The sequence below is a fragment of the Camellia sinensis genome, chromosome 12 (assembly GCF_055761805.1).
Source record: "Camellia sinensis isolate YWXY chromosome 12, ASM5576180v1, whole genome shotgun sequence".
In the NCBI taxonomy this organism is placed as follows: Eukaryota; Viridiplantae; Streptophyta; class Magnoliopsida; order Ericales; family Theaceae; genus Camellia; species Camellia sinensis.
Window position 1 is genome coordinate 146949469 of NC_138972.1, and position 27079 is coordinate 146976547.

Below are 27079 nucleotides of genomic sequence, written 5' to 3' on the forward strand. Positions count from 1 at the left end.
ACAAAGCAATAGTCACGGAAAGCTGCGTACGGCGATTTGCTGAAATGTCCCTCAATTTCTCACCACTCACAATTCCTACTTTCTTCCCAACCAAACACCTTTAATTACACACACCATCTCTCTCTTCTCTCGAACCCTAATTTCAATTCCTTTCAATATTCTTACCCCTCGTAAAGGTAATTCCTTCACTTCTAATTTGAAAATTCCTGCGTATATTATTTGATTTGAAAGTGTTTATCAATCAATTTGATTCTAATTTAGGTACACAATTGTTGTTCTGCTTTTACACTTTGTATTCACGTAATCATATTAATGGGATTTGTTTGACTTTGCTTGTACTATATATATATATATATATTGCAATTAAATTTTCCCAGTATGAAATGCTTGAATTGTTTGATTTCTTGCTTGAATGCCGTTTGCTGAGGTCTGGGATTGTCATGACTTTCTCGGGAAAAAATCTATCGAGAAAGAAGTGCACTGGGTCGAATAATATGGAGTGTGGATTTAATGGTTTATTATCTTGTGTTTTTAGGAGTGTACTGTTCTTTATGGTAATTGTTTTCACTTTTTATTGGGAATTATTTATTTTTTTCTGTCAACTGAGATTTTTTTATGCTGCATATGGGTTTGATGTCCGTTAGGTGGTAAATTCAAAAACAGTTATGATTACAAAATAAAAAATAAAATCAAAGGCAGTTTTGGTTGAGATATGAGAATGGGCTCTAGCTCTTCTGATTTTCTATGTACTCTGTTTTCCTTTTTCTTTTTTTTTTTTGAGGTATGTTTGAAGTTTTGAGGTATGTTTGTTTGTTTAGAGAAAATACATTAAAAAATTTCAAACAAACATTTCAGGAAAATATTTCAAGAAAAGCTTCAGGAAAAGGAAGACTTCCAGAAAGACTTCCGGTTACAGATCCAACAGACCAGGCGCCCCAAACTTCCAGAAAACGCCGGAGGCCGGCGAATAGATGCCAAAACTATCGGCCGACGAAGCGAAGAAAGACTGATGGGGATCACTCCAGATCGGTTTGCGTGGTGGTGCTTAAATAAGATTTTTTTTTTTTTTTTTTTTTTTGGGGTGTTGGACTAGATCCATGGACTACTTTCTTGTTTCTCCCCTTGCTCTATTTACTTTTCAAAAATGCTAGGCTTCTGGAAAATTTTTCAGGAAAAGCTTCAGGAAAATGGAGGAGGAGGCCGATCGTCGCAGCCACCGGCGGTCGTCTGCCCAGCCCCGCCTCCGCCTCCTTCCATTTTGATGGCCCCCTCCAGTTTCTCCTCCTCCTCCTCCTCCTCCTCCCCTCCTCCTCCTCCTCCTCCATTTTCCTGAAGCTTTTCCTGAAATATTTTCCTGAAGCCTAGCATTTTTGAGAAGTAAATAGAGCAAGGGGAGAAACAAGAAAGTAGTCCATGGATCTAGTCCAACACCCAAAAAAAAAAAAAAAAAAAAAAAAAAAAAAAAAAAAAAAAAATCTTATTTAAGCACCACCACGCAAACCGATCTAGAGTGATCCCCATCAGTCTTTCTTCGCTTCGTCGGCCGATAGTTTTGGCATCTATCCGTCGGCCTCCGGCATTTTCTGGAAGCTTGGGGCGCCTGGTCTGTTGGATTTGTAACCGGAAGTCTTCCTTTTCCTGAAGCTTTTCCTGAAATATTTTCCTGAAATGTTTGTTTGAAATTTTTTAATGTATTTTCTCTAAACTCCTTTTTAATACCTGTTCAATTTCCTATACACGTTAATGGTGGTGTTTGGTGTAGCTGTTAAAACAGATTATAGATTATAGCTTAACAGATTATAGATTATGACTTTAATCAGAAGCGGTTAATCTGTTTGGTATAGCTGTTGGATTATAGATTTAAGTTGCTGAGTAGTGTTTGTTAAATAAGCTGTGAAGTAGCTTTTTCAATTAATTTTTATTTTTTATTATTCACTATTTGTCTACATTTTTCATAAAAAATAATAATAATATTTAATAGTCCATTTGAGTCTTTTTCTATTTTTAAAAAAATAAAAAATAAAAAAATCTAAGAGTATAACCGTGAATTAACATGTTCACAGCAGAAGCTGATAATCAGAAGCAAGGGGTGAGCAGCTTCTCAGAATCAGCTTTTTTGACTTAAAATAAGTTGTTAGAATCAGAAGCTGTTTGAAATAAGTTTAACCAAACAGTCCAAAATAACTTTTTAAAAGCCAGAAGCCATAAGTTGGCTTAAAAAAGCTGCACCAAACACCCCCAATACCTTATGCTTAACGTGTTTCAAGAAAACATGTCAACACTCAGTTTTTTAATTTTTATTTTTTTATTTGAGGGTTCTTATAAATATCTATATTTATTTTATTTTTGTTTATTTGAGAGTGTTTGTAAGTATATATATATTATATAAATATAATCTTAACGTACATATAAAAGAGAATAATAAATGAAATTTTTTTAAACAAAATAAGAAGCTTTTTTGATAAATCTATTTTCTAAGAGCTTTATTCCATCCAACTCATATTCTTTTTGACTATTCCATTAGGTCCAATTTGAGATAAGAAGACCAAAATACCCTTTTCATCTACTTATGTTCCATTTAGTTCACATTATTTTCTTATGTTTCAATAAGTCCTATGGGTGACATAATTACCAAAATACCCTTAATGTGAATGTTCACACCGTCAATATAAATGTTTATATCGTCAATGTGTAGGGGCCCGGCTCATGTCGACCCTCGTGGGTGCCCGGAAAAATTCGAGTCGGGCCGGGCCAGCCCACAAGCCAAAAAAATAGGGCCGACCCGGCCCATTGATAATATGAATATTCACATTGACAAGTTAACATTCACATTGATAGGAGTGTAAAATTGGCCTGCGGCCCGTGGGCGGCCCGAAACCAGCCCGTCGCTCGGGGCGGGCCCGGGCCGGCCGATTTACAATATGAATATTCACATTGACATATTAACATTAACATTAACATTGACAAGAGTGTAAAATTGGCCCATGACCTGTAGACAGCCCGAAGCCCGAGCCCGGGCCCGGGCCCGGGTCGGGGCGGGCCTGGCCCGGCCCGTTGACAATGTGAATATTCACATTGACATGTTAACATTTACATTGATAGGAGTGTAAAATTAGCCCGGGGCCTGTGGCTGGCCCAAAACCCGCCTGCGGCTCGTGGGCTGCCCTGGGCGGGCCCGGCCCGACCCGTTGATAATGCAAATATTCACATTGACATGTTAACATTCACATTGATAAGAGTATAAAATTAGCCCGCGCCCCGTGGCTGCCCGAAACTAGCCCACGGCCCGTGGGTGGCCCGAGGCGAGCCCGGCCCGGCTTGTTGACAATGTGAATATTCACATTGACATATTAACATTCACATTGATAAGAGTGTAAAATTGGCTCGCGTCCCATGGGCGAGCCCGGTTCGGACCGTTGACAATGTGAATATTCACATTGACATATTAACATTCACATTGATAGGAGTGTAAAATTGGCCTGTGGCCCGTGGGCGGGGCGGGCTCAGCCTGGCTCGTTGATAATGTGAATATTCACATTGACATATTAACATTAACATTGATAAGAGTGTAAAATTAGCCCGTGACCCGTGGACAGCCCGAAGCACGGCCCCGGGCCGACCCAGGCCCGGTCCGTTGACAACGTGAATATTCACATTGACATGTTAACATTCACATTGATAAGAGTATAACATTAGCCCGTGCCCCGTGGCTGCCCGAAACATGCCCACGGCCCGTGGGCGGCCCGAGGCGGGCCCAGCCCGGCCTGTTGACAATGTGAATATTCACATTGACATGTTAACATTCACATTGATAAGAGTGTAAAATTGACTCGCGTCCCATGGGCGGCCCGAAGCTCGTGGGCGGCCCGGGGTGGCCCGGGTTTGGGTCTAGGCCTACCCCGGGCCGCGGGCGAGCTTCGGACAGCGGACAAGTTTTACACTCCTATCAATGTTAATGTTAACATGTCAATGTGAATATTCACATTGTCACGGGTCGGGCCAAGCCCGCCTAGGGCAGCGATCGGGCTTCGGGCAGCCCACGGGCTGCGGGCCAGTTTTACAATCCTATTCATGTGAATGTTAACATGTCAATGTGAATATTCACATTGCCAACAGGTCGGGCCCTCCCTGGCCTGAGGTCGGGCTTCGGGCTGCCCACGGGTCACGGGCCAATTGTACACTCTTATCAATGTGAATATTAACATGTCAATGTGAATATTCACATTGTCAACAGGCCGGACCGGGCCCGCCCCGAGCCGCCCACGGGCCGTGGACGGGTTTCGAACAGCCACGGGGCGCAGATTAATTTTACACTCCTATCAATGTGCATGTTAACATGTCAATGTGAATATTCACATTGTCACGAGTCAGGCCAAGCCCGCCTCGGGCTGCGGTCAGGCTTCGGGCCGCCCACGGGCTGCGGGCCAATTTTACACTCTTATCAATGTGAATGTTAACATGTCAATGTGAATATTCACATTGTCAACGGGCCGGGCCGGGCCCGTCCCGGGCAGCCGGCGGGCTTTTGGTCGTCTATGAGCCGCGGGCCAATTTTATACTCTTATCAATGTGAATGTTAACATGTCAATGTGAATATTCACATTGTCAACGGGCCGGACCGGGCCCGCCCCGGGCCGCCCATGGGCCGCGGGCGGGTTTCGCGCCGCCACGGGACGGGGGCCAATTTTACACTCCTATTAATGTGAATGTTAACATGTCAATGTGAATATTCACATTGTCAACGGGCCAGGTCGGACCGAGTCGGGCTTCCCTAGGCTGCTGTCTAGTTTTATACTCTTATCAATGTGAATGTTAACATGTCAATGTGAACATTCACATTGTCAACAGGCCGGGTCGGGCCCGCCCACGGGCCGTGGGCGGGTTTCGGGCAGCTACGAGGCGCGGGCTAATTTTACACTCCTATCAATGTGAATGTTAACATGTCAATGTGAATATTCACATTGTCAACGGGCCGGGCCGGGCCCGCCCCGGGCTGCAGGCGGGCTTTTGGCCGCCAATGGGCCGCGGCCCAATTTTATACTCTTATCAACGTGAATGTTAACATGTCAATGTGAATATTCACATTGTCAACGGGCCGGACCGGGCCCGCCCCGGGCTGCGCATGTGCCGCGGGCGGGTTTCGGGCCGCCACGGGACAGGGGCCAATTTTACACTCCTATTAATGTGAATTTTAACATATCAATGTGAATATTCATATTTTCAGCGGGCCGGGCCCACCCTGGCTCGCGGGCTGGTTTCGGGCCGCCCACGGGCCAATTTACATTCCTACAAATGTGAATTTTAAAATATGAATGTTCACATAATTAAATTGCTAATCATTGAAAAAATATTTATAAGGGTATCAAAATTAATTATAAGGGCATAAGTGTCCAAGAAAATAGTGTAAATCAAGAAAATGGACTTTATGGAATAAAATTATACATACATGAGACTAAATGGGTTAAAAAATTCCTTCATGAATTTCTTGGGTAAAAACACTTCTAAATTGGACTTATCAATAAAAATCTCAACAAAATATTATTTATACCGTGTCTTTAGATATAAGCATACACTAGTATATATATATTTTCTAAATATAATCTTAATGAGTGATGTGGGTGTGAAAACATATATGATTGATATATTTAGAATAATGTTAACTTTAAATAGGACAAATCTCTATAATAACATTCTTATGTTGATACCAAATATTATGTCTATTATTAAGCCACTCTTTAATTATATAAGGCACCACTAACTTGTATTTAGCAACTTAAGCTTAAATTTTTTGGTCATATTAGTAGACAAATAAGTGGTAGGGCGTTACACAAAATTTTGATACATCACAAACATAATAATTGATGTATATAATACACATCCATTTTGATTATAGTCATAATTAGATCACAAAATGAGATGTCCATTAAAAAAAATTCGTCCTTTTTTTTTTTTCTCTCTCTCACAAATTTGTATGTACCAATACGTGTGCCATGATATTCGAGGTGAGGTGGTGTGGTGAATTGTATAAAAAAAAATCTTGACTCGTTAACTTGACTCAACGTAGGTTTAAAATTTTGCTTTTTAAAATTTTTAATTGTTGGGCTCAACAGAAATTGTTAGGTAACTTCACAGTTAAGTAATGGAAGGTGTAATTTGTCATTTGATTTTAAATTTAAGTGAAATTAAAGTAAATTTTAGAATGTGGAATAGTGCATCTATTAAAAGGAGTATCATCTGTAATTTACCCATATTTTTTTTAATTATTTTTATTTGATAGTTAAAATTTTATTTTTTGTAACAAGAAATGCATTATAACTTTTATGATAAAAAAATTAAAAAATGAAGAAAAGGATAATAAAATTAGATTTCTTTTCCCCCTAGGCAAATGAAAGTAAATACAATAAATAAAGCTTGTTTAAATATTTTTTAAATACCTTTGTGTGTGGGTGAAAATCTGACCACACTACCCGTTTAGTGATCTGCTGGAGAGCACAGGTAGAATAGATGGCTTTAGCAACCTGTAACAGAAAGGAAAAGCTCCGGCGGTGGTTCTTCTACCCGGGGGCACTCCGACGATCAAGTCAATATATCTCTCAGGGATAATCAAGTATTAAACTGAATACTCAAAACATAAATTGCATACCTTAGACCCACGGGGGTGCTTCTCTTTTATAATATACTCAATCCAAGTCCCACTAGAAGTATGACTTCTATGAACTCCAATTTACTGTTTACTCTGGACTCTTTAAGAGATAAAGATAAACTCCCTAAGAGCTTTATCCTTATCTTGGCTAAGTCCCCTCTTTGCCTTAGGACTCTTGCCCTTTATCTCGGATTCCGATATCTTCGGAGATGACCTCGGCTTCTCCGAGATTACCTCGGCTTAACTACCAGGGCACGTGGCACCTCGGCTGACACGTCGGCGTCACCATGCCACGTGTTGGTATTCAGAAAATATATCCCCACAACTGCCCCCTAGGTTCTATTACCTCGGCATTTTGAGGTGATGGAACCTATTCCGATATTTTGTCACCTCTTTTCTGAGTAATGGTTCAAAAACTGATTAGCCAAGATTATCTACTTTCAGCCGACGTGTTCTCTTCGGAGAACAAGGCTTTGGTCGTACTCTCCCACGCGCATGAGCTGTCATGCATATCTAACCGTTCCTTTTCACGTGCTTTGTTTTCATTGGAGCGTGTCTGTGACGCGCCTGGAAGCTGTCTGTTCGTTCGTCTGCGCCGTCTGACACGTGCGTTGCTCTAGGCGCAATAATTGCCCTATTTTTGCCGCCGTTTCAAATTTTTGACAAAACTCTTTTTTGCCTCTTCTTTTCCTTCACTTTTTCATTCTGTCTTCTTGTTCTTTCTCTCTCTGAAAGCTCTTTCTTCTCCGAATTTGCCATCGCTTTAATCTCTCTTCTGGAATTGCTCTTAATCCCTCATTCTTGCGAAGCCTTCTCTACTATTGCAACCAATTTCTGAGCTCGGCGAACATTGCCCCGGCTTCACTTGTTCCGGTAAGATTCATTCCCGTCAATGTCAATTTCTCTTTCTATGCTTTTGTCTGTCTGTTGCCATTACTGATTTTGTTCGAAGCCTTGGATTTATTTGTATCTTGAATTTGTGGTTATACCTTGAACTTCTATACTTTTTCACCATTCTCTTTGCCACTGTTCTTGATTCTCTTTTTTTTTTTTTTTTTTCCTTTTCTGCCCCAAATCTGTGCCTTCAATCTTGATCTTTATAGTTCTTAGGTTTGGGATTTGTGCGTAGAACCTTCAAATTTAGGGAAAACTGAAATAAGCCTTATCAACCATTTCTTAGATCTTTACCGAGGTTTTTGTAACCCTTCCTAAAAACGCCCATCTTCTGAAACATATTTTAAATTGACATAATGGGTATGTGGAGGCACAGGGTAAATACCCCAACAAAACTTGAATACTTTAGACAGGAATTCTCCATCCCAGCCGATGTTCATCTTAAACTGGCTGGGGACAGTGATACCATCATGCCCACAGACCATACGATGCCCTTCCCTATAGTAGCTTTCACCGAATGTGGACTCCGACTTCCACTTCATCCCCTTTTCCGACACGTTCTTTATTTCTATAAGCTGAACCCCATGCAACTTACTATTAACTCCTATAGGGTGATCAATGGTATTATAGCTTTAGCTAGGCAAGAGAACCTTAGAATTACCCTGGCCGACCTTCAATACTGCTATACCATGTGCCCTCTTGACCTGAAGGATAGGGGTTTCGTTTATTACCTTAAACCGAGATCTACTCAGTACAAAATCGTAGCCGACCTCCCAGACTCCAACAAGGGGGCTGGAGATGATTTTCTCATTGCTTCTGGAAATTGGGAATTTGGCCCAGATGAAGATGTCCACCTCTACCCTCTTCCTCGAACAATTACAGAGGGCAAGAGTAAGAGCCCTGAGTCAACACTTAGTTGTTTTTATTTAAGTCCTTAATACTTTTTTGTTTCTGACGTCTGTTTCTTTGTCCTGCAGATCTTTATCAGCCACCGAAAAATTTTCGTCAATCCTTCTTCCCAGGAACAGATCTAAAAACACTCCTCAACCTCCCAATCCACAAACGAAAGGCCCCACTGTTACTAAACTTCATCCCCACATACAAATCCACTTTACCCGACGTCCCAAGATAAAGAAAGAAGAGTCTTTCTCCACCCACAGCCACGACCCTAACTGCTTCCACATCCCGAACAGATCAAGAGTCCACATCTGACCCAGCCGATCTTCCATCAACCTCGGCCCCCTACTTAATACCAATTCCTGAGCGTAAACGTCGACGAAGGCTTGTAAAGACTGCCGAGATGGTTCGTCCAAGGCCTGTCGTTCAAGACCTTCTCGCCGATCTTCCAACTGACGCCGAAGCCGTACCAACGCAATCAATGCTCCCACCCAAACCAAAGAGAGTTAAAAAGGCTCAGCCTAAGGCCAGGGCTACAGATGCCGAGGCTGAGGATGCTCTGCCGATTTCTAAACTAGCAGAAAGCAAAAAATCAGTCTCTACTTCAACCAAGAGGTCTGCTGAGGGCCAACCCTCAGGGTCTACACAATCGAAGAAGGCGAGGTCATCGTCCGCGACGACCTCGGCGTCAAAGAAGCCCGATGTCCCCTGGGCCCTTGATCTATCCCTGGAGGATAGGCCCATTATGGCTAGTGAAAGTGCTGACGACATTAACGTTGGTGTCGCCCTCAGCACTGCTCTTCTCCTTCCGAACGACTTGGAGCGAAATGCTAAGCTTAGTGAGTATGAGAATTACGCTCTCATGCTCCAACACTCCGTCCAAGTGAGTATTTCTATTTGTACTTGTGATTTTTTCTTCTGTTCTTTACTGAGAGTACTATCTCACATTTCTGTTTTTCTGCAGGCCATTCAGCATGCCCACTCATTTTCAATGCAATCCTTTGAAAATCGTCAAAGGTTGGTTGATATGAAAAGGGAAGCATCTTCTATGAAGAAAGAGATCAAGTCCCTTGAAGCAAAAATGAAAAAACTGGAGGATCAAGCCGAGGCTGCAACTAAAGTTCAAACTTTAGCTCTTGAGAAGGCCGAAGCTGCTGAGGCCGTTAGAAAAGTTGCTGAGGCCGAGAAAAGAGAGGCCGAGGTTCAGAAGGCCCAAGCGGAGAAAGAACTCCAGCAAGCTCTGGCCACCAAAGAGGCCGAAATCAAAGAGGCTAATGAAAAGGCCTATGCCCAAGGCATGGCCGACGTCGCAGAAGATTATAAGCTTCAAGTCAGGCAGGCATGCAACAGGGGATTTTCCCTAGGTTGGATGTCCCTGATAAAGAAGCTTGATCTCCCTGTTGACTCGCCCCTTCGGAATGCTGATGCCATCTCTTTGCCATTTCCTCCACCTCCACCTGAAGGTGGATCAGAATCTGATGCTGATGCTGAGGATGAAGATAAAGAGGACAACGAAGAAGCCTTGGTGAGAAAACCCAAGGATGCCGTCGTAGCCAAGTCCCCTCCTCCTGCTGAGCAGGTTATGGACTTAACCTTGGATGAGGAGGGTGATGAGGCCAAGGAGGCAACTAGGGAAACTACTACTGGGGAGCTATCGTCCAATCTTCTCCTGATAGAAAGAAGTGTTGAGGAATCATTAGCAGAGATTGATGCCGAGATACAAGCGGAAAAAGTGGCCGACGAGGTTCCTCCAGAATCGTCCGAGGTCCCAGTCCCTGCAGTGGCTAACATTGAAGAAGCTTGACAAAATTGCCTTTTGTATTTTTTCCTTCTTTTTCTGTATTTTGCACTTTGTACTTTTTTACTTTCTGGATAATGCAAAACTCGTTCTTTTGGCCGACGTGGTTTCTTTAATATGTAACTGCAACAGTTCTTCCTCTGGATGTTTTGATCTTGTGATATTCTGTTGACTGCTTCTGCATAGTCTTGTACTTAGAAAAAATCTTTTGCATGTTGCTTCCTTGGTGCAATCTTCTCGGGGTTAGATACCTCGGGTATAACCATAAAACTTTTACTTCGGCAAGATACTGTCCTGCAATTTTTTCATAAATTTCAACAAGTATAGAACATATATTTCGGAGTGTAAACTTTTGCAAGCTTCTTCTTAAGTTTCAACAAGTATTAAATGATAATCTTAGTCTTACCTACTTGTAAATTGCTACAAATTTCAACAAGTAATGAACAATATACTTAGCCTTTATTTTAACCTGTAACTTTCTGTATACCTCAGCGGGTGATCATATGTCGGCTTAACATAAACTTGTAAATTGCTACAAATTTCAACAAGTGTTAAGCATCTTCCCTAGGGTTTAAACAACCCACATATTGCTATGAGAACTTAAGCAATAACCTCGGCCTATCTTCGACTTGTAAATTGCTACAAATTTCAACAAGTGAAGATAAGGAATCAGCTTAATTCCAACTTGTAAATTGCTACAAATTTCAACAAGTGAATTAAGGAATAACATCGGCTTAACTTCAACTTGTAAATTGCTACAAATTTCAACAAGTGAAGATAAGGAATCAGCTTAATTCCAACTTGTAAATTGCTACAAATTTCAACAAGTGAATTAAGGAATAACATCGGCTTAACTTCAACTTGTAAATTGCTACAAATTTCAACAAGTGAAGATAAGGAATCAGCTTAATTCCAACTTGTAAATTGCTACAAATTTCAACAAGTGAATTAAGGAATAACATCGGCTTAACTTCAACTTGTAAATTGCTACAAATTTCAACAAGTGAAGATAAGGAATAACATCGGCTTAACTTCAACTTGTAAATTGCTACAAATTTCAACAAGTGAAGATAAGGAATCAGCTTAATTCCAACTTGTAAATTGCTACAAATTTCAACAAGTGAATTAAGGAATAACATCGGATTAACTTCAACTTGTAAATTGCTACAAATTTCAACAAGTGAAGATAAGGAATCAGCTTAATTCCAACTTGTAAATTGCTATAAATTTCAACAAGTGAATTAAGGAATAACATCGGCTTAACTTCAACTTGTAAATTGCTACAAATTTCAACAAGTGAAGATAAGGAATCAGCTTAATTCCAACTTGTAAATTGCTACAAATTTCAACAAGTGAATTAAGGAATAACATCGGCTTAACTTTGCCTGAGTTTGATATGTCTTCAATAAACATCCATGCATAACTTTATCAATCATATATGTTGAAAGATTCTGAAAAGACTTTATTGATGATATCGGCCAAACAATGATGTTTATCTAATGATAGAAAAATTTCAAATTACAAGTATTCCAAGGTCTGGGCAATGCTTTGCCCTCATTGTCCTCAAGCCGATATGCTCCATTGCCTAGTACTGAAGTAATTCTATAGGGTCCTTCCCAGTTTGGGCCAAGCTTGCCCTCCCTGGGATCCTTCTTGTTCCCGACGACTTTTCTTAGGACTAGGTCGCCAACTTGAAAATCTCTTGGATTTACCTTCTTGTTGTAAGCTCTGGTAAGCTGTTGCTGGTATACTGCGAGCTGAATTGCAGCTTTCTCTCTTCGTTCTTCCAATAAATCCAGGTCTCGGGCTAAGAGTATGTCATTGGTGCCATTCTCTACTCCCTGGGTTCTGATCCCTAGGATGCCAATCTCTAATGGGATGACTGCTTCTGTGCCATAGGCCATGGCAAAGGGGGATTGTCCTGTTGATCTTCTCGGCGTAGTCCGATATGCCCAAAGTACGTTGGGCAACTCGTCCACCCACTTTCCTTTTGCTGCCTGGAGCCTCTTCTTTATTCCATCCAGGATTACTTTGTTGGATGCCTCTGCTTGCCCATTGCTTTGAGGAAAACTTGGTGTTGAGAAATAATTCTTGATCTTGAACTTTGCACAAAATTTTTTGATAAGTTTGTTGTCGAACTGTGTTCCGTTGTCGGCAACTATTGCTCTTGGAATCCCAAATCTTGTGATAATGTTTTTCCATATAAAATTCTTGACGTCCACATCTCGGATTTTGGCAGGAGGTTCTGCCTCTATTCATTTTGTAAAGTAGTCTGTTGCTACCAGCAAGTATTTTCTCTGCCCAGTTGCCTGGGGAAGTTGTCCGACCAGATCCATGCCCCATTGGGCAAACGGCCAGGGGCTGGATACTGGGTTTAGGTCGGCAGCTGGCTGATGTATCAAAGGTGCAAACTTTTGACATTGTTCACACTTCTTTACATAAGCTTCGGCATCCTTTTGCATGTAAGGCCACCAATACCCCTGGGTAATGGCCCTGTGGGCTAACGATCTGCCCCCAGCATGGCTTCCACAGATTCCTTCATGAATCTCGTAAAGAAAATCTTCAACCTGCAAAGAGTGTACGCACCTTAAAAGTGGTCCAGTGAACGACCTCCTGTAGAGATGACCTTCCGCTGTTAGACTGAATCTGGCCGATTTCAGCCTTATTTTATGTGTTTCTTTATGGTCTTCTGGCAGCTTCCCCTCTTTTAGGAATGCAATAATTGCATCCATCCAGCTTGGTCCAAAGCCCACGCACATTGCTTCTTGTTCGGTGCTCTGTTTATCTATGCTCGGGGCCGACATGTAGTCGATCATAATTGTCCTTGTTTTTCCAGTTTGAATTGAGCTGGCCAGGTTGGCTAACGCGTCGGCGTGGGTATTGTCATCTCGGCTAACTTGGAGTAATCTGCAGTTCTGGAATAGGGCTGCCAGTCGGATGACTTCCTTTGCATATGCCGACATTCTTTCGTCTCTGGCTGCAAATTCTCCTGTTGACTGGTTAACAATCAGTTGTGAATCACAAAAAACAATTACCTCGTCTGCCTCTGCTGCTGCTGCTAGCTTTAGTCCTGCAATTAATGCTTCATATTCTGCTTCATTATTGGAGGCTTTGAACCCCAAGCGGATGGACTGTTCTACAATTTTTCCATCTGGAGATATCAGCAGTACTCCTGCTCCTGCTCCCTGGCGGTTTGAACTTCCATCGACGAATAGTCTGAATGAATCGCCGATGTAGATGCTGCATGGTCTGAGCTTTTCTTTCTCTTGCTTTTTTGTCTTTGACTGGGATTCTTTTTGCTTGTCGGGGCGATGCTCATCTTGGCTCGACGAAGCCCGAGGTGTGATGGTTTCAGGTGTGAGTTCTGCGACGAAGTCGGCCAAAACTTGGCCCTTTATTGCTGTTCTTGGCCTAAATTCTAGGTCAAACTGGCCCAGTGTTACTGCCCATTTTGCTATCCTTCATGTTAAGTCTCCTTGATGTAATAAGGACTTCAACGGGTGCTCTGTTAGGACCACAATTTTGTGTGCCTGAAAGTAATGGCTCAATTTCTTTGAAGTCATTACCAAGGCTAGCATTAATTTTTCCAGTGGTAGGTATCTTGTTTCTGCGTCAGCCAAAGTCTTACTTACATAATAGACAGCCTTCTGCTCCCCTTTTTTCTCACGGATTAGCACTGCACTGACTGCGTGCTCAGAGACTGCTAAATACAAAAACAATTCCTCCCCTGGAATTGGGTTAGAAAGGACCGGGGTTGTGGTCAAGTATTTTTTTAGGTCGGCTAAGGCAGCTTCACATTCTTCTGTCCATAGGAAGTCTGTGGCTTTTTTCACCAGGTTAAAGAAGGGTCTGCACTTGTCTGAGCTTCTGCTGATGAATCGGTTTAAGGCTGCGGCCCTTCCAGTGAGTATTTGAACTTGCTTTGCCGATGTCGGACTCTGTAGTTCCAGGATGGCCTTGATTTGGTCTGGGCTGGCCTCAATGCCCTTTCTTGTTACCAGATATCCTAGAAATTTACCTGACCCAACTCCGAAGGCACACTTTGAGGCGTTGAGTCGGAACCGATATCTTTTGAGTATGTCAAAGACCTCTTTTAGGTCGGCAAGATGACCTTTTAATTCCTTGGTCTTTACGACCATGTCATCGATGCAAACTTCTACTGTTTTTCCAATCAGGTGTTTAAACATCTTTGTCACTAACCTCTGATAGGTTGCTCCTGCGTTTTTCAGCCCAAAAGGCATTACCTTGTAACAGTACAGGCCTTTCGGGGTGATGAACGTGGTCTTCTCCTCATCTAGAGGGTACATAGCAATCTGGTGGTACCCTCTGTATGCGTCTAAAAAACTCATCCTTTCATGTCCCGAAGTGGCGTCTACTAGTTGGTCGATTTTGGGCAGAGGGAAGCTGTCTTTGGGGCAAGCTTTGTTGAGGCTGGTAAAGTCTACACAAACCCTCCACTTGCCATTCTTCTTTTTTACTACTACTGTGTTGGACAGCCATGTTGGGTACTGAACTTCTCGGATGGCCCTGGCTTCAAGGAGTCTGTCTACCTCTTCCTCTACTGCTTCGACGTGCATTAACGTCGGCCTTCTGGCTCGTTGAATCACTGGCTTTGCCGATCTGTCGACATTCAGACTGTGGCAAGTGACCTCGGGGTCAATGCCAGGCATTTCATAGGGTGTCCAGGCGAATGCCTCTATGTTTGCCCTTAAAAAATCTTCTAGTTCTTTTTCCTCTTCTCTAGCTAAGCCTGAGCCGAGAAGAAAAAATCGTTCTTCGTCGCCCTCCTGGACGAGGATTTTCTTTAGCGCCTCTTCGCTCTTCTCGGCTGGTTCTTTCCCGACGTCTTCTAGGACTTCCATGTTTTCATCTTCAACTTCTGCTTTCTTTGGCTCCCGTATACTACAGGTGGACTTTATTGCTGCCATGGAGCAATTTTTGGCTTGTAGTTGATCCCCTCTGACTTCTTCAATCCCATGCTCTGTTGGGAACCGGAGTAGTTGATGCAACGTCGAGGGAACTGCCCCCATTGCATGCAACCACGGTCTTCCCAAGATGATGTTGTATGGTGAAGGTGTGTCAATTACCAGGAATTCCGTCCTGATCTTTTTAGTGCCGGCTTGTACTTCTAAGCTTGTTGCACCCAGTGGCCATGTCGGTGTTCCATTAAAGCCGACCATCGGGCCGTTTGATTGTTCTAGGTCATCGAGGTGCAGGCCTAGCTCTTTGTAACATCTGACATACATGATGTCACAGGAGCTGCCTTGATCTATTAGGATGCGTTTTACTTGGCACTCCCCAACCTGGAGGGATACTACCAAGGCATCATTATGCGGATGTTGGACCAGTTCTAAGTCGGCTTCAGTAAAGGCTATCATTGGCCCTTGGCATTCTTCTGGCCGATGTCTCTTTTCCCCGACTTGGTAGATATGCTGTAAATGTCTTACCCTCTGGGTTTCTCCTCTGACTTCGTTTTCGTTGACCCTTGAGTGGATCACATTAACCACCCTCGGTTCTCCTGCTTGTGGTAGCTGTGCTGGGGGAGGGGGTGCTGCTGGTGCTTGAGGCAACCTTGCCTGCTCTTCCCTTGTTCTAGCCTCATCGACCAGGTCCCTCAGAAGGCCTTGTCTTACTAGGTCCTCCAAGTGTGCTTTTAAGGCTCTGCAACCTTGAGTTGGATGCCCTTCTTCATTGTGGTAGGCACAACGTCTACCAACGTTCCTTCCCATGAATTCCCCCGGTGCTCTTGCCGGTGCCCTGAAATATGGTTGATTTCGAATCCGATCTAAGATTTTATGGATTGGGATCCGGAATACCGTTGTTACCGCCTGTTTATTTCTTAATTCTATTTCTTGTTTGGTCGGCCCACTGTTGACTCGGCCTCGCTTTGGCGAGCCGTTTCCCTTTTCTTGTTTCACCTCTTTGTTTCCCGATGTATCTTCCTCGGCCCTGGCGTATTTCTCAATTCTTGCCATGAGTTCTTCCATGCTTTTTGGCAATGTTTTTGCCAAAGACTTCCGTAGTGGGCAGTCATCTTTCAGGCCGTTCTTGAAAGACACGACTGCTACTTCCTGATTGCATTCAGGTATTCAGTTGAACACCTCGTAGTACCTCTTCGCATAGGCCCTAAGGCCTTCTTCCTTGGTGATTCTTAGAGCCATCAAAGCATCAACCCTCAGGGGTTGCAGCTTGTTGGTCACGAACCTGGCCACAAACATCTCGGCCAAGCCTTCCCATGTCTTTATGCTTCCTTTTGGTAACTTATGGAACCAATCAGATGCAATTTCCCCAAAGGATGAGGGGAATACTTTGCAGAGCAACGGCTCGTTCCCGCTATATAATGCCATTGAATTTAGGTATAGCCCAACATGAAAGTTTGGATCTGACTTACCATCATAGATTTGAAACCTCGGCATACTGAATCTCTTGGGCGGTTCGAATTTGTCCAGTTCCACCGAGAAGGCTGTCTTCGGTTTTACTGGGGAGTTTACCTCGGCTTCTGCATTCTGCTGCCTCCTCTTGAGGTAGTCCCTTAAGTCTTCTTTGCTCCTCCCTGGAGCTCGGCTGTCTTTAGATTTTAGTCTTTTTGGTACACTGCTTTCGGCCTCGTGGTGGGTCCGTTTGGATCTTTCTTCATGGGTTGTGTCAAAATGGAGTACTTGCCCCTGAACATGTCGATGTTCTTTGGGGTCTGGATTCTTCATGTGGTGTGTCCTTCGGGACTCTTCTTGCCTCGGTTTTTCCTGTCCGACTTCCCTGGAAGGTCGATGAGAATGCCTTCCGCTCCTGGTATGCTGAGGGACCTCGGGGATTGTTTTTCTTCCACCCTTCTGGGTGTTGGTTGCTGGCATCGGCTTATCTTGCAGCGGGTATGGTGGCTGCATAACATTATTCTGCATCATGAAGTTGACGACTGACTGAAGGTCTGACAACTTGTTCGCCAGTTCTTTTACTTCCTCATCCCTCCGTAGGCACCTGTCCCTCCATACCTGGAGGTTATCTTCATTGTAGTACTTTCCTTGGTTTGCTCTTTTTGACGTGTCGCCTTCTGGGATGACGTCGTTCTCTCTGTGACCCTGGTCACGGGCTTCTGCATTGTGGTTATCTCCTTCGATGTCAAGGTCAATTGGTCTGCCACTCCCAGTGGGAGCGTCATCCCCAATATTTTCCTGCTGTCCGTTACTGGCCATCTATTCTTCCTTCGTTCCCACAGACGGCGCCAAATTGTGTGGGTGAAAATCTGACCACACTGCCCGTTTAGTGATCTGCTAGAGAGCACAGGTAGAATAGATGGCTTTAGCAACCTGTAACAGAAAGGAAAAGCTCCGGCGGTGGTTCTTCCACCCGGGGGCACTCCGACGATCAAGTCAGTATATCTCTCAGGGATAATCAAGTATTAAACTGAATACTCAAAACATAAATTGCATACCTTAGACCCACGGGGGTGACTCTCTTTTATAATATACTCAATCCAAGTCCCACTAGAAGTATGACTTCTATGAACTCCAATTTACTGTTTACTCTGGACTCTTTAAAAGATAAAGATAAACTCCCTAAGAGCTTTATCCTTATCTTGGCTAAGTCCCCTCTTTGCCTTAGGACTCTTGCCCCTTATCTCGGATTCCGATATCTTCGGAGATGACCTCGGCTTCTCCGAGATTACCTCGGCTTAACTACCAGGGCACGTGGCACCTCGGCTGACACGTCGGCGTCACCATGCCACGTGTTGGTATTCAGAAAATATATCCCCACACTTTGGGGGAATTTTATTTTAAAAAATTTCCTCCACTTTTCTTTTTCATTCTGTTTTTAAAAGTGAATGAGAAAATTTTTAAGAAATTACCTTCTCTTTCTCCTCATTTTTCTTTTAGAAAACATAGCAGTACGTAATGATAGAATGACCTAAGCAATGTGTTGTCATGATTCTTTTTTCATGCCTAAACTTTAGTAAATGAGCTACTTCCAATGCTTACTAAAATCAACTTATACATTATATTCTTTATTATATTTATTAGAAAATTGAAGGGAGGATTTTGTTTAAACATAAAAATTGACAAAGTCCAACAAAAGTCATTTTTGTTTTTGCAACTTGGAGCCTCAATTTCAACAAAAGTCATTTTAAAAATGATTTTATTTATTATTCATTTTCCATTTAAGTAATGACAGGTGACTAACTTATATTTAGACATTTTCATATTAGATTTATTTTTGATAAGATCGCATTTAAAGTCACTGTAAGGGGTATACTCTCACACTCCAAATTATGCCCACTAGACCAACTTCTTAAAGTTATATTTTAATATTTGATAGTTGATATTAAGTATATTATTTATTGGATCTCACATAATAATAGTGTTAGAACTTTTTAAATAAAATGTAAAATCTATTAAATGATATGAGTAGTATTATATAAAAGAGAAAATAACAACCTAATGTATTTTTATAATAAAAAAAAGGCACAGAAATTAATAATAAATTTTAATAATTAAAATCATAAATTTTTATTCTTTATTTATTATTATTTTTTTGTTCTAGAAACATCTCCTCAAGATCCAACTTTGTTAAAAGTTCTCAGAGTCTTAAGGGTTATCATTATCGGATCTGTTGAACCTCTCTTCAATATTACTTATAATCAAATTTTGTATTATTTTATTTCAATTTAAAAATAGTACTTTTCTTTTTTTTTTTGATAAATGAAAATTTAGGATACAATATATTGACCTCTTATCATATTTGAAAAAAAATCGTAAGTTTCATAATATCGATATGATTATATTAATTTCTTTTTTAGCAAAGTTAAATGGACCTAAATTAATGTAAATATTGTGAAAATATAAAGATAAATAACCTAATATACACATAAAATATGATAATATTATTTTTTATTCATATAATTATGTTGGCTAAAATGTTGGCTTATTTTTCCTACGAAGGAAAATATCATAAATGCGAGCGTGCCAGCAAGGATTGAAAAATCCTTACAGATTAAATTCAAGCCAATTATCAAGCGATTGTGTTGACGGTTCTTTTGCCTCAACGAAGAGGACTTCAAGATTGCCAAGTGTAAAGAAAAGAAAAATTAAAAGAAGAATGGGGAACGGAGAAAGACGATTGAGTGAACAATCGAAGTAATAATTACTTACCTCTACTCCTATGCTTCGAAAAGAAAGTGCATGAAAATAAATGCTTCGAAATATAAATCTATGTTAAACTACTCCTAAAATAAGGAAAATAATAAGAAATATTGAAATCAAGTGTCTTTGATTATGAATTCTGGCCCCTTTACAATGTAGCCATTAATGGCTATTTATAGAAGAAAAAATACAGCAATAACTACTTAGTAACTACCCATTTCTTCCATCTTCATTCTTGTCTTGCCATGTGTCATTCCACTCATCCACTTTGTCCTCCCACTCATCCACTTTGTCCTTCATATTCTCCATTATCTCTATAACTTCTTTTAACTTCCAAATGAATAAGAGGATGCCACGTGTCCTGCAATTATATAAATAATAAATAATAATAAAAATTGCAGATTTATGGTGTTAACATTACCCCCCGCGGCCCTTAAAAATGATGTTTACTTGAATTTTTGAAGGGCCGAACCAAGCACATGACTAACCTAAGCAGTAAAGTGCTTCGAATGATGTAACAACACCAATAAAGTGCTTCGAATGAGTATGAAATTATGACTAGATGACTCGAATTATGACTAGTAACAAGCTTCGAAAGTGATATAAAGGACCAAAATCATTCTTCGAAGGTCGATGGAACCGACCAAAGACGAATTGCATCCTAAAAAATACTCGACAAAGCTTCGAAGGTTCACAACCACCATTATTATTTCTTCGAAGCTGTTGTTGATGCAAGATAGAGAGCTTCGAAGCTTACAAAATTATGGCAAAACAGCTTTCGAAGCAACTTATGGCAAAACGGCTTTCGAAGCTGTTTTTGGCCAACCATTGTGGTTTATTCAAAGCTTATATGTTCTGGTTCACACATAATTAATGGAAATATTAATTTTGTGCTTCGAACCAATTATTATTTCTTCGAAGACACCAAAACTGTTGTTCTTCGAGCCAACTTATGATGCCAAAAACAGGCATTATTCGACAACTAATTAATTGTCATTTTACATATATTTGAAGAGATGTACACATTTCGAAAGTTTTCAAAGTTTTATACAGTTTCGAAGGTGAAGTAATCAACCTTCGAAACAACTCTTGATGTTTTGAATGTATCTTCAAAGCTTTATACAGCTTCGAAAGTAGAGTAATCAACCTTCGAAACAACTCTTGATGCTTAGAATGTATCTTCGATGCTTTGATTGTGTACATACAAACAATTGGCCATCAATTTGAAAAGATAAGCCATTCTCAACCATTTATTTAAATGCACAGGCTTTTTCTAGCCAAGTTCATGCATTTTAAATGGTCATCCTTTGTTCTTAGTGCTTCGAACTCATAAGAACAATTTGTTAATTTTATTAGCCACATCATCATAATTATATTTTGATGTGAACCACAAACCCAAAAAGGATTTTGAACACCAAAAGTCATGGTATGGTGTGACCATGAAAATTCATACTTTTTGACATTTTGAAAAATGTCAAAAATTTTGAATTCATGAACAGTGGCTTGTTCATTATTCTTGACCATGTTTGTTTTAAAAACATGACTTTTGCCGAATAGGTTTTCATAATTATTTGGCAAAGTGGGTTGTTTTTCCATGTTAGCCATTAATGGCTTATGAAAATCACCCATAGATATGTTATTTTCATGACTTGACTCTCTAAAATTTGGTTTTTGGACCCCCCGAGTCATACATGGAACATCATTCTTAGCCAAATTTGGCTCAAGAACATGCTCTTTCGTTGTGTTAATTTCATAATTTGGCTCTTTAAAAACGGATTCTTGAACCCCCCGAGCCATTGATGAAATCAACTCTTTGCTTTTGCTATTTTTAACCATGAAAAAATTCTGAAAAAATTCACCAATTCCGGCCATTAAGGCCTCAGTTAAAGACTTGGTAGTGAGAGTTGATAACTCATCATTCCATTGGCGAATTTCCATACCAAGTTGATGAATTTCTCCAATTAAATGGTGTCTTTTTTCTTCCACCAAACAATATTGTAAGGGATGAAAATTTATTTCATCAAGAAAATGGATCTCTTCTTGAAGATCCAAAATTTCTTGTTTACGCCAATAAATTTCATCTAGGCTATTTGAAATGGACAAATCTAATTCATTTTCCATTTATTACACTTGACGTCCCACCGGGCGTGCCAAAAAATGTTGGCTAAAATGTTGGCTTATTTTTCCTACGAAGGAAAATATCATAAATGCGAGCGTGCCAGCAAGGATTGAAAAATCCTTACAGATTAAATTCAAGCCAATTATCAAGCGATTGTGTTGACGGTTCTTTTGCCTCAACGAAGAGGACTTCAAGATTGCCAAGTGTAAAGAAAAGAAAAATTAAAAGAAGAATGGGGAACGGAGAAAGACGATTGAGTGAACAATCGAAGTAATAATTACTTACCTCTACTCCTATGCTTCGAAAAGAAAGTGCATGAAAATAAATGCTTCGAAATATAAATCTATGTTAAACTACTCCTAAAATAAGGAAAATAATAAGAAATATTGAAATCAAGTGTCTTTGATTATGAATTCTGGCCCCTTTACAATGTAGCCATTAATGGCTATTTATAGAAGAAAAAATACAGCAATAACTACTTAGTAACTACCCATTTCTTCCATCTTCATTCTTGTCTTGCCATGTGTCATTCCACTCATCCACTTTGTCCTCCCACTCATCCACTTTGTCCTTCATATTCTCCATTATCTCTATAACTTCTTTTAACTTCCAAATGAATAAGAGGATGCCACGTGTCCTGCAATTATATAAATAATAAATAATAATAAAAATTGCAGATTTATGGTGTTAACAAATTAATAAGCTATTCATGAAAAATGGACCGAGCATTATATGAATTAATTTTTTTTTAAAAATTCAGTATAATTATTATAAAATTGTAAGATTTATTATATTTGTTTTTTCAAACTTAAAGAAGATATAATTTACCCTGAAATTTATTTATATCACATTAGAAAATAGATAATTAAAAAAAAAAACAAAAAACACAAAATTGAAAAAATATATAATTTTGTCTAATTGTTTTTCATGTGTGTGTGTGTGTGTGTGTGTGTGTGTGTGTGTGTGTGTAAGTAGCAAAAACGAAGCAATAGCCACGGAAAGTTGCGTACGGTGATTTGCTGAAATGTCCCTCAATTTCTCACCACTCATCACAATTCCTATTTTCTTCCCAACTAAACACCTTTAATTACACACACCATCTCTCTCTTCTCTCGAACCCTAATTTCAATTCCTTTCAATATCCTTACCTCTCGTAAAGGTAATTCCTTCACTTCTAATTTGAAAATTCCTGCGTATATTATTTTATTTGAAAGTGTTTATCAATCAATTGATTCGAATTTAGGTACCCAATTGCTGTTCTGCTTTTACACTTTGTATTCACGTAATCATATTAATGGGATTTGTTTGACTTTGTTTGCACTATATATATATATATATATATATCTATATCTTGCAATTAAATTTTCCCAGTATGAAATGCTTGAATTGTTTGATTTCTTGCTTGGATGCCGTTTGCTGAGGTCTGGGATTGTCATGACTTTCTCGGGAAAAAATCTATCGAGAAAGAAGTGCACTGGGTCGAATTATATGGAGTGTGAATTTAATGGTTTATTATGTTGTGTTTTTAGGAGTGTACTGTTCTTTATGGTAATTGTTTTCATTTTTTATTGGGAATTATTTATTTTTTTCTGTCAACTGAGATTTTTTATGCTGCATATGGGTTTGATGTCCTTTAGGTGGTAAATTCAAAAACAGTTATGATTACAAAATAAAAAATAAAATCAAAGGCAGTTTTGGTTGAGATATGAGAATGGGCTCTAGCTCTTCTGATTTTTTATGTACTATGTTTTCCTTCTTTTTTTTGAGGTATGTTTGAAGATTTCAAATTGGGACTTCTGTTTGCTGTCTTTTCAAAAGCATCTCAATTGACTCATTGTTTGATATTTACTTGGGAAAATAACAAATCAGTGTAGAAAATAAAAAATAATTACAAACACGTGAGGATGTAACTTTTTCTGTGCAAAGAAATCACAGCAAAAGTCATCCCTCACCTTTTGATAAATAATTTCCCCACTTCCTGCTGTCTTGTAATTTCACCTATTTACTTCCACTTGTTTGTGGAGAAATTTGGAAGGGGAAAAGGAAAGGTTAAGAAAAGATGGGTTTTGATCTTATCTTTCTTCATGCTCGGTTTTAAACAAACTAAAATCCAACCTCAACCTAGCCTTGTAGTTCTGTGAAGCTCTCTATTACTCTATGTTTCTGTGTTAATGCAATTTTACCCTAGAAAAGCAAATACGTTAATTAAAAAGTATAAATGTCTAGCCATTTCTTGGCATCGTCATACATAAGAATTAGAAGTATTTGATGCTTAGAACATACCTTAGTTCTTATAACATAGATGGAGCTTTACTGCCATTGTTTTTTGTTTAATCAGGTTGCAAACAAGGGAAAATCTGTTGTTCAATGAGTCATTTTATCATTTATTATTATTATTATTTCGGTAGCCAAATGGAGCATAGTATCATGTGCCAAATTATTTTTTATAACTTGGTTCGTTTCACCATCTTGAGTGTTCTAATGGTTTGCTAATGAATTTGAACTCAATCCCTTGGAGGTTTTAAAAGAGTTTTACTCTTTGCCTTTCTGTACGAATTAGGGGTGCAACTCGGGCGGGTTCGGTCGGGTTGGGGGTCTGCCCAAGCCCGACCCGAATTGTATTTGGCAGTGCCCAAGCCCGCCCAAGCCCGACCATGAACCCGAGAATTGCTGCCCAAGCCCGGCCCGAGCTTTGTATTTTGAACTCGGGTTAACCCGAATTGCCCGAATTGCCCGAGTCCAGAAACCTATAGATAGATCTAAGGGTAGACATAAAAGATTCTAATCTAATGGTAGAAGACTAACCAAAAAAAAATAAAAATTAAAAATTAAGACTAACTCTTTTACTTAATAGAAGACTAACCAAAAAAAAAATAAAAAATAAAAATTAAGACTAACTCTTTCACTTAATTTATATATATTATATAATTTATTAAATTATATATATATTATATATTATATATTATATAATTTATATAATATATTAAATTCAATTCGGGTTCGGGTTGCTCGGGTTGGCCATTGGTTCTGCCCAAGCCCGGCCCGAATTGCAATTCGGGCATCAAAATTTTGCCCAAGCCCGTCCAAATTACAAGATATAGTTGCCCAAGCCCTAAAAAAACTCGGGCTGGGCTCGGGTTGCTCGGGTTGAGCCCGCCCGAGTTGCACCCCTAGTACGAATTGGGTATTTATAAATAACAATTTCGTATTTTATACCAAGCATACATTGGTCTTTCAAATGTTGAACATTAGCTTAAACAGGTGTTGTCCTTTTTCATTTGTCTTGTTTATTAATATCTTTAATATATGAGTCACTTTTCTGGTTATTCAATATCTTGTTGAAGCTACAAATCATGGTAGTATTTTGTCAAAGTACATTGTGTACATATAACCATATCACTCTACCAATGTGGGGGAGATATTATTAAATTTGCTAAGGAGCTCTCTCTGTCTCTTTCTCAATTTCTTGCACATAAAAAGCTTGGTTGGAACTTAGAAGTTATGGCTGAGGTATCCAGGCTGTTTTTGGAAAAGTTGTGATTTGTGAATGTATGTGAATCTTGCTGTCATTGTTTTGTCATTGTAATTTCATCTATTGTTGTGTTTCCATCACAATTTAACTATGGGAATGATACCCATGACCTTCCGTTCTCACACCCCTTCGTTGCTGCTGTGAGTTCAGTTTTATTGTTGGTGATTTTCAAGTAGAAATGGAACAGTCTTGCTGCACATGGACCTGGTCCTAGGGAAGAAGGATTGACTTCCAGGGCTGGATGCTGTGTTGTTTCTAAACTGGATTGGAAGTGTCAAAACAGAGTCTGATGGGGGCTATATTGAGTTGTAGGGCTAGAAATTGTGAGCTCTATGAAATTTCACAGGGTGAAGCCTGCAAAAGGCAAAGGACGTCTTCAAGTTTTTACGAGGAGAACCCACGTCTAATTCCTAGCCTTCCCGATGAGATATCGATCCAAATTCTTGCCAGACTTCCTAGAATTTGCCACTTAGGTGTAAAATCGGTCTCACGGAGCTGGAAAGCTGCCATTGTGAGTCCTGAACTTTATAAGGTCAGAAAAGAGCTTGGAACAACTGAAGAGTGGCTCTATGTTTTGACAAAGGTCGAAGATGATAAACTTATGTGGTATGCTTTGGACCCACTGTCCAGGAAATGGCAAAGGCTGCCACCAATGCCCAATCTCAACGGAGAAGAAGGATCTAAGAGGGGCCTATTAGGCCTTCGGATGTGGAATATGGTGGGATCAAGTATCAGAATTGCAGATGCCATAAGGGGCTGGCTCGGGAGGAAGGATGCATTGGATCGAATGCCGTTTTGTGGTTGTGCCGTTGGGGCTGTTGATGGCTGCATATATGTGCTAGGGGGTTTTTCTAGAGCATCGGCCATGAGTTGTGTCTGGTGTTACGATCCAATTCTAAACAGGTGGACCGAAATGAGTCCAATGTCAATAGGTAGAGCTTATTGTAAGACAGGTGTCTTAAACAAAAAACTTTATGTTGTTGGAGGGGTTACCAGGGGTCGTGGAGGACTAACCCCTCTTCAGTCTGCTGAAGTTTTTGATCCTTGTACTGGCCTATGGTCGCAAGTCCCGAGCATGCCATTTTCAAAAGCTCAGGTGCTACCAACAGCTTTTCTGGCTGATTTGCTTAAGCCTATTGCAACTGGAATGACATCATATAGAGGAAAATTATATGTACCTCAGAGTTTGTATTGCTGGCCATTTTTTGTTGATGTTGGAGGCGAAGTTTACGATCCTGAAAATAACTCATGGGTTGAAATGCCAATTGGCATGGGAGAGGGTTGGCCTGCGAAGCAGGCAGGAACCAAATTGAGTGTTATTGTGGATGGTGATTTGTATGCGTTGGATCCATCGACTTCTTTGGATAGTGCTAAGATCAAAGTATATGATCATGACGATGATGCTTGGAAAGTGGTTGCTGGAGATGTCCCCATCCGTGACTTCACTGATTCAGAGTCTCCTTACCTACTTGGCGGCTTTCTTGGGAAGCTTCATGTGATCACAAAAGATGCAAATCATAACATTGCAGTCATGCAGGCTGAAAGACATAATGATTCAAGTTCCTTGCCATCAACTTCATCAACTCCTTTAGATGAATCCTCCAACTCGGCAGGCTCTGAGTCGAATGTCTGGAAGGTCATTGCCACTAGGCGTGCCGGTTCTGAGGAATTGATCAATTGCCAGATTCTTGATATCTAGAATTATATTATGCATGAAAATTCAGCTCCTAAAATGTTTTTTACAAGTAAAGTTTGTATTTCGTAAGTTTGATTGAATTTTATCGTTTGTTTGTTGCCTGGAGTGACAATTGATATATATATTTGATAGGGGTTGCATGTTAATTTTAGGGTATTGTAAAGGATCCATGATTCTGCTGATCATTTTCCAGCATTGCTGTAGAAATTGACTGCATATTTTCATATGAATTGTGTAAACTCCAACAGAAGATGTTTGAGCATGTTTTCATAAACTTTTAGTATTGACCAAATAATGATTTATCTTGTGTTTCTTGCTTTTCTAGCTTTTATTTTTATGTTTTGCATTCAGTTAAACTGGACTACT

The 27079-nt window shown here is 40.1% G+C and overlaps 1 protein-coding gene across 2 annotated transcripts; it reads left to right on the forward strand.

Moving 5' to 3' along the window:
* Positions 1-27008, forward strand: LOC114283186 (F-box/kelch-repeat protein At1g22040). Of its 2 annotated transcripts, none has more exons than XM_028226016.2 (2): positions 1-176; positions 25168-27008. In XM_028226016.2, exon 2 carries the CDS (start codon positions 25307-25309, stop codon positions 26714-26716), a length of 1410 nt encoding a protein of 469 aa, XP_028081817.2. In that variant the 5' UTR covers positions 1-176; positions 25168-25306; the 3' UTR covers positions 26717-27008. The 2 variants fall into 2 exon arrangements, with proteins under 2 accessions (XP_028081817.2, XP_028081816.2); XM_028226015.2 differs by lacking the exon at positions 1-176 and adding an exon at positions 22446-22644.
* Positions 27009-27079: the final 71 nt, after the last annotated feature.

Excerpts from the sequence above, each read along its gene's own strand:
- LOC114283186 (XM_028226016.2), top strand. The coding sequence starts at position 25,307 with ATGGGGGCTATATTGAGTTGTAGGGCTAGAAATTGTGAGCTCTATGAA.